The following is a 10,433-nucleotide window of genomic DNA, read 5'->3' as shown; positions in this document are numbered from 1 at the left end:
GACTCCGCAGAGCTGGCAGCCAGATATTTCCCTCGTTTGTAATTTTGGTCAGAGCAATACTGTTTACAAAATGTATAACGCGAAAACACTTTTTAAGGTATAAAGGTAAACTTGACTGAAGCAATGGTGTAACGGTTTAAAATTGTGATCGGTTCAAACCCCGGTCATTCACTTGAAACAGCCTGGAAGGTTGTCATTACGCCTGCCTGTGTATATTTATCAAAACTGTCAGCGTATTGCAGGAAGCGCTTTGTCATTTGTCCAGAATTTTTTTGTTTTATTTTAAGAGCTTAATACAAAGTAAGACTAGCATTTGGTATAAATTATTTAAGTGTTAGCATTTTTATGTTAAAACCAACAGTCTCATACTGTTTACACGTGGAGTTCTGAACGCGCACTGTTATACGGTGGTGAAATTATTGAACGTACTGTAAGTAAACCTATAGTATTGTTTTGTCGTTGTTTACGCAAAAAAATCTTTCATTGTGGTCCAAACCCACAATGGCATCATCTTATAAAACGTTCAACTAATATAGTCGGTAAAATTATTACCGGAATATGAGAAATACTTCAACTAAAAAACTAAATGTACCGACTCAATGAAAATCCAAATCAAGTCATTTGGACAAACGACTTAGTCAACTAATGTCGTTTGTAAAAACAGAGATAAATCAGGCATGTAATTTTAAAATACTAACTTAAGTGTTATCAAGTCAATTCATTGACTTAACATATTACAACGAAGATAAATACTTTTAAAAGCACAATCGAAGTAATACATTGCCTAGTATAGCTTATAGATGTAACGCGATTTGTACCCTCTTTTATTTTAATAGTATGATAATGATGATTACATTGGTACATTAAGCATCAAATAAAAAGCAATCACATGGTTAGACTACTACTACAGGTGAATGTGAAGTTGAAAACAAAGTAAGGACGGTCATAATTGAGGATGCCTTGCCACGAATTTGAGAAGTTACTTAGCGTTCTTTTCTTTTACTCCTCCATATTTTGGTTAATCGTGTTGCGAATAAATGCCAAGCTCTGGTCCTCAACTTTGGCGACCTGAACAAAAAGCTTATTAAAAAAACATCAAGGTTCCGCTAAGAAATCAGGTTGGCCCTTTGGTTTTTATTATATTGACGGTCTTGTGCTTCAAGCAGAGGCGTACCTGAGGGAGGGGTGGATGTGATCTTAAATGCTACAAAACTTCGCGAATCTCAAATTAAGTTTCCTATGTCTTTGCCCATTTCTAAAAAATCGTTTCTTGCTTTGAATCGATAACATCTTCGTAATTTTTTTCTATTGAGACTTTCTCCAACCAAAAACTTTATTAAAATAAACAAACTACGTGGTGTTCTTAAGAATACTTCCGACTTTCACGTTTAGATGTAACTTTGTGCGTTCACATTCAACGTAATTTTGTGACGTCATGTTATGACGTAACCTTGTGACGTAATCTGTACAAAACATAGTCCACAGAAAAAATGCTGGATCCGCGACTGCTGTCGAGGCACAACAAATATCTTTACTAACAGTCTTTATTTCACAAAATAAGCAACATACAATTAAAAACAAGCCAACCTCGATTTCGTTCTTGAAATAAATAATGGTGCCCAGTCGTGATATGTTATATTTCGCTGGACTTTCCTGAAATAAACAAGATAAATTTAATCGCGGCAAACTAAATGTTAAACAAAAAACATTGCGATTGGGAGTGGTTCCCAAGCTTTTCAAGTCACGGACCCCTTTACAAATATTTAGGTTTACAGACCCTTATTTTAAAACTAATCATACCAAATCCTTTAAGGGTAAGCGGATCCCTAGTTGGGAACCACTCCTATCAAATAAATTCGTGTATATTACTTGCTTAACCATTCTTTAACTATTTGCTGTAACTCTCATAGCATTTAAAAAACGTTTCGTACACTTTAGTATTTAAACTTAATGAAAAGGATGTTCTTTGCCTATTAAAATTTATCCGTTAAAGAATATAAAATATGTTACATGGATCGCTTAAGACTGTCTCACAGACTTTGGTTTACTGAGCACTGTTCGGTTTTAACGCATTGTTTTTACAATTCCGTGTGTCATGCTCAAAAATATTAAAGGGCCCAATATAATCGCCTGTTCAAAATTGTTTACTTATTTTATATATTGGCTGTAAGACGTAGTTTGCTATTCATCTTGATACTTGTAGCTTGAACTTGATTGGCAACGTTCGTTCGCACGATAAATAACTAAGGCGCAGTGTTGTAAACAAGTCATTTTAAAATGAATTAAGCCCCAGTCAAGTCATTTGTAAAATAACTTAAGTCCAAGTTAAGTATTTTCGATTAATAACAAGTCAAGTCCAAGTCATCGGCGGCCCAAGGTAAGTTCAATTCAAGTCATATTTAAAGCAAGTCAAGTCATGGTCAGAAAAACAAAACGTTCAACTATTAAAACTGAAATTAAATCAATAACCTAACTAAAAAAAATCAACGCCTCATATAGCAAGTAAATTGTTTTATGTTCAAAAATTAAGATAAATAATCGATTTTATAAAAAAAAATACCTAATTTAAACACTTCATTTTAACCCATAATATTTGTCCATAGGACTCGAGTCAAGTCATTTATCCAAAATACATGAATTAACTTAGGTCATTTTGCCCAAAGGTTTAAGTCAAGGCATTTGAAAACAGTGACTAAAGTCATTACAACACCGCTAGGACCCTCCCTGAAAAAACATTAAGAATACAACACAGAGGCTGTGACCAAACACGCCGAAACGCAGGCTACCTTCGTTTTTTTTCAAGAATTGGCTTTTTAAACACCTTTAACATACACTTGGCCCTGTTATTTGTTTATTTTTGTTGGGAACGAATGTGCGACTTTTCGAAACATAGCAGTAAATGGTCGGATTATCATAAATATGCTTGTTATTTTAGTCGTACACAAAAATGCTACATTAGATATTACTTACCCGATTTACATCGATGTCAACATTAATGACAATAAGTTTGCCAGCATATTCTTTTTTTAAGTCCTGTGGAAAAATATCGATTGTTGTTAACTTAAACAAACTGAGAAGAAAATATTCCACACGTTAATTTCTCAATTTTTTTACTTTTAGTTAGCAAACTAATAAGTGTGAGTTACGTCAGAATGAAAACTCGACCTGCAGTGCTGGATTCATGATTTTGCTTGGTAAATGCCAGTCAGCGTAGAAATGAACCAACACCAGCTTACTTCCAGCATCTTTCAATACTTTATCGAGTTGCGCCTGTATTTCGAATATTAATTAAAAAAAACTTAATGTATTTAAAACAAAATATTTCTAACAGTGGTTCTTAACCTTTTTATAAAAAAAATTAAAATTGCGTTAACCTGTTGTCATATAGATGTATGAAAAAGGTTGGGAAGGGGGATCACTTTTTTTGTTTACTAGACGAAATACCCGGCGTTGCCCAGATTTAAAAAAATATTTACCAGTTATTCTAACTGATTAATAACAATTACACCTACAATCAGTTTTTTTTTAAGGTTTGGTTTGAGTGACCGCCAAGTAGTTTTAAGAGACCGCAAGTGTTAGTGTATTCGACAAGGCACAGCTTAAATGATTGTGACAGCGACCAAACAGCCTGCCCAACACAGACCGTTTCGGTCCCCCAAAACACCTTAAAAAAACACTGCCTACAATAACCACCATAATGTACGAAGTCTACCTGATTTTTGTCTGGTTAAACAAAATGAAACAATCCATCATACTGTGGGATCTTGATCACTGTTGCACATTACGTTGTAATATGTAAACTGCTATAGCCTCACGTTCTAGCCCATGATTATGAAAGATAAATGTGGTAATCAGAATATACGCAAAAAGTAATGTTACGGATAGCGTAAGATCTTAGTAAGAGGCATAAATAATGCAAACATATTTTTTAAATGTCATAACAAATTTGCTTATGCCTATACGTTTTAACTGCGTGTCACTAAATAGAAAATTTAAATCATGTGATGTGTTTAAAATCATGTCATATCGTGTGTCTACAATCGGTTAACCTAATGCTTCCCCACAATCAGAATAACACCCCACAGCCTGTGTGAAAGCGTCATTAATGTGAAAGCGGAATGACGGGTTTAATTAAGTGACTTATCAGTAATTATATCATTTGGTTAAAACAGTGTAACAATGATAAAATAACGTATAACCTAAAAAGCTGTTTTGTGTCTGAACTGGTACACTAAAGAAAAGGCGCGAACGCGCTGTGACAATTTAATCACTAATTCACGTGTTACCAGCATTGTACAAGCTGCTGAAGTCGCATGTTATAGCCGGTATTCAACATCCAACCAAATTGCAACGTTGTATGTTTTTTTAAAATGGGGCTTCCAAACACACAGCCTTGGATAAACACGTCTCGCATGTTTTACGTAACGAAAACCTGTGATATATAAGTCGTGGCTGCAATTGTTCAAATTGCGCGAAATTCAAGCAAATACGTAATCCCGGTAGGTACCATACTGCATCCAGCGAAAGAAAATCCCATTGAAAAGCAAATTTGCTTAGTGTTCAAACCGCTATAATAAACACGTTATTTTGCGAACTTAGACTATCTTTTACGTGGTTAAACAAACTGCAAAAAGCTACTAAACATAGAAGTATAAACTTTTTTGATTTTCACCAAGGCAAAGTGACTTGATTTTTACAGTCACGCAGGTTATTGCCTTTTAAATGTTGGAAAACGTTTTACCCTTTTCGTCCAGGTTATGCGAGAAGTCGCACGCGCGTCCCTTCAACATGCAACCAAAGTGCAATGCTGTATGATGTTTTTTAAATGGTACGACTAAATAATCGATTATATAGCACACAACACTTGGCCAAGCATGTCATACATCTTTTAAGTACCGAAAACTCGTGACATTTATCAATTGAGAATAACTCTCAAACGTAAAACTTTAGGTTGTAGCATGTTAAGTATACGACTTGTGTGGTAGCAGTATTCGTTCTACGTCCAATGAAAGGAAACCTCGTTTGAAAATTAAATTTGCTTAAAGTGTTCAAACTGCGACAACTAATACGATATTTTTCGAACTCGGCCTAAGTTTGCGTTGTTAAACATACTGCTAGAAGTTTTAAACTTGAGTCTTTACTTGGAACATTGCACACGTTCGGTAGCAATAAATTTCATGACATGTTATGTTTTTTTGCCTTAACGTGTATTGTAAAACACCAAAGCGCTGGCCGTCCCTTGACTTATAAGGATTTTATACACTGCAACAAAAGACGTAGCGACATTTATCGATCCAGAATTACCCACACGCCCGCGACGACTCGCTTAAGAGGCAGCAGTATGAGCGACTTTGCTCTGTCTGTCTTCGTAAAACGCATGTCAACGTGTGTGGACGGCGACCGGCGACTTAAATACACGTGTAATTTTGATGTAAAGCATATGGCAGCATAAAAGCAGAATTACGAACAAACGTAACATGAAAACAATAAAAATCACTACAAAAGTTCAAGATTAGAGTAGAGCTCGCGAATTCTGCGCTCCCCCCTCCCCCGGTTAAGAACCACAGATTTTTGTATTTAGGCAAAACATTTTCAGATAATAATAGGATCAGCGTTATGTTACACATATATGGTAATACTTTTATAAATAATACCTTTCTCAGACATGTTCTACAATAAACAAGTCTTTAAAAGTTGTTTTCCATTCTTTTCCAAATAAAGTACGATAAATAAAATAAGAATATAATTTAAACTTGTATACGTAGGCATACCTGATTGTGTGCTATTTCGGTTTCGGACATTTTAACTGTAATATCAGTCGTAGATAAAATATTAAACGGGATCTGTACAAGCGACGTTGTTATTTTCTACACAAGACAAGTAATTAATAAAGTAAATACATTAGAAATCAACACTACCCAGGTTTTCTAAGATTGCAGACTAAATTTTTTTTGTAGTTTTTTATCCATAGCCTTTACTTGTCTGTTCGTGCCTTGGAGTTTCATTTTAAAGGGGGGTTATATATTGACCCAACAATATTCGAGCTTGTTTAGCAGCGTTTAATATGTTTATATCTATATGTTTTAAACTATTTCTTCAAAAACTTTTTAACCCAGCCTAATTTAATATTAAACCGAACGCGCACATTTCTCGTTTAACTTTCCAGAGCATATGTTTACAATTCGACTTGCGTGCGCACACTGAGCGTTTAATCACATTTTTAGCGCTATAAATCCTGTCACTTGATTAGAATAGCATTAGCCAATAAGCTGATGGAAACACCCTTCGTGTTATATTAATGACAAATTACGCCACGACAATTTTATTTTTCAGAAAAATGGGAGCTTTTCGCTCTTGCAAACTTAATTTCTCATTAACCTTTGATGAGCTTGGTCGCATCCCGCATATAATCTCGAAAACGTGTTGCTTTTGGTGTAAAAATAAAATACAAACTTTGCACGCTAAAACGTTTCGGCTCATTTGGACAACATAAGCAAATAAGCTGACGCTAACATTGAAGATAGATATTGATGACAAATTAAGCGACGACTAAAATTTTCAGAAAATTGTCACCATGTTCTGCATGACTGAACAAAACATTCTCGGAAATCGATTTTATAATGTTTTCTTTTCTCTCAGTTTGCGTTGTTTGGGCACAAACTTTTAAAACTTGAACAAACTGCTGGAAGACTAGCTATCAGTACAGTATCTAAATTCTAAAGTCGTTACTTTTTTGGCGGTTAAAGAACTAAAACCGGTCTCTTTATTTTGTTGAACCTTTTTTGCCCGTGTGATTAGATTGTGTCGCTTGTTTCTTAGAAATCTGAAGAACGATCGTGTTTTGTAGTCCGCCTATCAGCCTTTCAGCTTTTGGACTTTGGAAGGTTACTTCGGGCGCGTTTTTCTCAATACTACAGTTTGTTGATGTCTTTTTAGGGAAAATTACCAATTTGGGTGATATTAAGGTTATTTCAAATAATTTCATGCTTTCGCCAAAACCATCGCTTCCTAAATATCAAAAAGCGACGCCCCATACAATTTCCTACTGTTTGAACGCCAAAATTCATTTAAACATTCAGATACAGAGTCACCATTTGAATAAAATATTGAACAAAAATACTAAGTTTTATATTTTTGACTTCTGGGAGAAATCGTCACATTAATTTAACATCAAGTTCAAAAACAGCGATTTAAATAAAATAAAAAACAAACTATTTATCCTCCAACAGCATCATTAGTGGTTTCCCGAAACTTTATAGGATGTATATAATCGGTGACAATATACGACAGCAAGTTAATGTTTTTAGCCATGATAAACAACCCAACTTACGATCTGCAACTATTAATATATTTTAGAAATCTCTTCTAAAGCGTTTTTAGAATACTTTGCGGTTATTGTATAGTTGGATAAACTAAGAAGTAACGAAAACTCCTATACGATTTCTACAATACGTTGGTATTGAAACAGAAATGATGTTTCGTCGTGTTACCTTGAAGCAGGCCTGAGGAGTTGGTACAGGACTCGAGCAAGACTACGTAAAACTACCCGAGTCCTGGGTCCGACGTGCGCATGTGCAGTATAAAATTTTGAAACTGATAAATCCGCAACTGTAACTTGTAAAGATTAGGTACAGAGTTGGATCAATTGTAATTTGTAATTGGTGTAATTAATTACAGTTTTTAATGTAAATGTAAAGTAATTAAGGCATTTTCATTCTGTGCATCTCTAATTGTAATTATAATTTGCTACAATTTTGGGTCAACACATTGATATTGAGAAAACTGAAGTTTTAATATTGCTCCACGTTGTTTATTTTCTATGGGAAGTGATGAAACAAACTGGTTTCCATATTTCAGCAGCAATAGAAAGCCTCGTAAATTGTAATTAATGCAATTAATTACCGTTTTCAGTGTAATTGTAATGTACTTGAAACATTTAAGGGAGTAATTGTAATTGCAAATGAACTGAATTAATGTAATTGATCCAACTCTGGTTGGATAGCATAGGATGGAATACTTTCTAAGCACGTATTGCCTATGCAATGACACCATAACATTTTAGTTGCATAATTGGGTAGGAGACATTAGATACAAGCCGCAGCCAGACGCGGGACACGAAATCGCACATTTGGCAGGAGTCGGATTGGAACTCACGCTCATATTTTTAGGCCGGAGCGGGGCCCTGCTGAATAATGCGTGTTTTTGTTTCTGCGTAGAACTTTATGACGCCAATCAACGTCTTTCCAGGAAAAATAAACTACAATTTGTTAAACTTAAAAGCAAATGTAGATTTATAGCGAAATTACCATTGTTTAACCTTAGAAATATAAGAAGATGTATTAGAGTGGATGGCCGTCGTTTTTTGTCAATGCTTTGTAAAAACAGAAATAGCCTACGGACAAACCTACGGAAGCGAACTTTAAAGTCGGATAAAACATAGGATTCAGAATAAGACCAAAGCGGACATAAACAAAATAGTCGAAATAACATCGAAACCCGCTGGAGAAGCCTACGACCTAAACGACTGGAAAATTGAAACAACCTCTTTCCAAGCCTCAAAGCCCGAAATAACTCCAACCCTAATGCAAATTCGAATCCCAACCCTAATCAAACAAGTGAAAATAATATTAACCAAAACAGCGGCGCATAAACGGCGATACCGAAACGGTCGGTACAAAAACGGAGGCGGCGCCTGATCTTCGCCATATCCCTTCCTGTTGTTTTAGATGTTATGTTGTAGCGCTGTAGACCATATAGTTTCTCAGATGAGTTTAGGAATCAATCCGACGATATTAAGTCTTTTCCTAGTGGATATTACTTCGTTTCTGGCTTTATTGTGCCGTCGGTGTCAATACTATAGTACAGGGATGGCGAACCTTTTTATCGCGCGGGGGGTCACAAATACGACTGCAATCCTTGAAAAATGCACAAGTGGGTCATATATTTCATTAAAGCAAGGGTCTCAAACTCAAATTGCTCTGAGGATGAAACGAGGACGTGCAAAATGCCCAAGGGCCGCAATTTACAATGAAATGTCAACCAACAAGAACAAAATAAAAGATAAACACAAGTAGGCTGATGATTTAGGCTAGTTTTTTTGTTTGTTCTGGCTATAACTGGCAGCGTTTTTCATGGACAAGGACCTCAATATTGGGCTTCAACTTGTCAGCAGAAACTAATCTCAGAGTTGCTTGTAGATGTGGACTACCTAATATTGACCAAGAAACCTCTTTGTATGCAAAATGCTGGTTTTAGTTGTCTCTGTCTCTTACTTTGCCCCGGTAAGCATCATATTTATCGCGGTGCATTGTTTTGAAGTGCCGACACATGTTTTACTGTACTCCTTCATCACAGTTATTTTTTGCTGGCAAATAAGGCAATGACTAGTATCTCTAACCGCGGGGAAAAAATATAACTCCTCCTACTTTTATCTTAAAAAACTTTGTTTTCGTCTGTGATTATACTCACCTACTCATTTTCGAAGCAGAAGACAAGGTTAATTTAGCTTTCAAAACTATAGTAAATTCAATACTAGGCTAGCCTACACCTCGACAATCAATTTGAACATTATGACCATTTTGGCAGTTTCCGACGTTATTGTGACAACTTTACATATGTGAATAGGCAATGTGACGTAATAGAACATGTTTGATGATCAGTTTCAGTTTTTTGGAGCATTTTTAGAGGGAATTTTAACTTTTCAAAACTGAAAAAAGATATGTGGCACTTGAGTATTGTCAAATACTTGAAAATCCAAAATTTCGACAAGGGCCGCACAAAATGTTCTCGCGGGCCGCATGCGGCCCCAAGGCCGCGTGTTTGAGACCCTTAATTTAAAGGATCACCACCCTTCATGTTTTACAGCAGTAAACAAAATGCTTTTAGCTTTTCTGAACGCATTTGTTGAAGTGCAGTTAATGTAGGCCTACTCGTCACCCTAAAACACTTTTGCACAACCTGGAGATTGGGTAGCCCTGATTTATATAGTGCTATCTAACGAAAAACTTTTTTTTACATTTATCCTTACATCAAAGTGATTGAAAACATTTCTGTATATCTAGAAAGACAAGTGGGTTATTAAAAATGCGTGGTGTGTCACTTCGTGGCCCGCGGGACAGTGGTTCGCCATGCCTGCTATAGTATTATAGATTCCACTTTATTTATGGTAGATTTAAGTGTCTTATTGTGTGTTCCCTTTAACTTCTAGTGATTAGTTGCCAGACTTCTACAACCTCGTGTCGTTCTTATACTGACGAACCAATTTCCTTGGATAGGCCAAACACCAGTCCCAAGTGCCACAAATTCGGCTATACCAAAACACAAAGACAAACAGCCGGGCCTCACCTGTTTGTCCGATGTTCGAGTCATTCCTGAGACCAAACCACATAACGAGGCGACGTTTCGTTCGTATTTGTAATAAAGTTACAGGGCGA

The 10,433-nt window shown here is 35.8% G+C and overlaps 1 protein-coding gene across 1 annotated transcript; it reads right to left on the bottom strand.

Annotated features, from left to right (window-relative positions):
- Positions 1–973: 973 nt before the first annotated feature.
- LOC146163556 (thioredoxin-2-like) lies at positions 974–3,782 on the bottom strand. The gene is made up of 5 exons (XM_083380536.1): positions 3,756–3,782; positions 3,166–3,270; positions 2,971–3,033; positions 1,588–1,653; positions 974–1,068 (listed from the first exon to the last, which is right to left on the bottom strand). The coding sequence occupies exons 1-5, from the start codon at positions 3,780–3,782 to the stop codon at positions 1,000–1,002; spliced, it is 330 nt and encodes a 109-aa protein (XP_083236662.1). The 3' UTR covers positions 974–999.
- Between the last annotated feature and the right edge of the window lie 6,651 nt (positions 3,783–10,433).

This window comes from Ascidiella aspersa, chromosome 2 (assembly GCF_963924565.1).
Source record: "Ascidiella aspersa chromosome 2, kaAscAspe10.2, whole genome shotgun sequence".
Classification (NCBI taxonomy): Eukaryota; Metazoa; Chordata; class Ascidiacea; order Phlebobranchia; family Ascidiidae; genus Ascidiella; species Ascidiella aspersa.
Note: the sequence above shows the minus strand (reverse complement) of the source record. Positions and strands in the feature narration are given on the sequence as shown.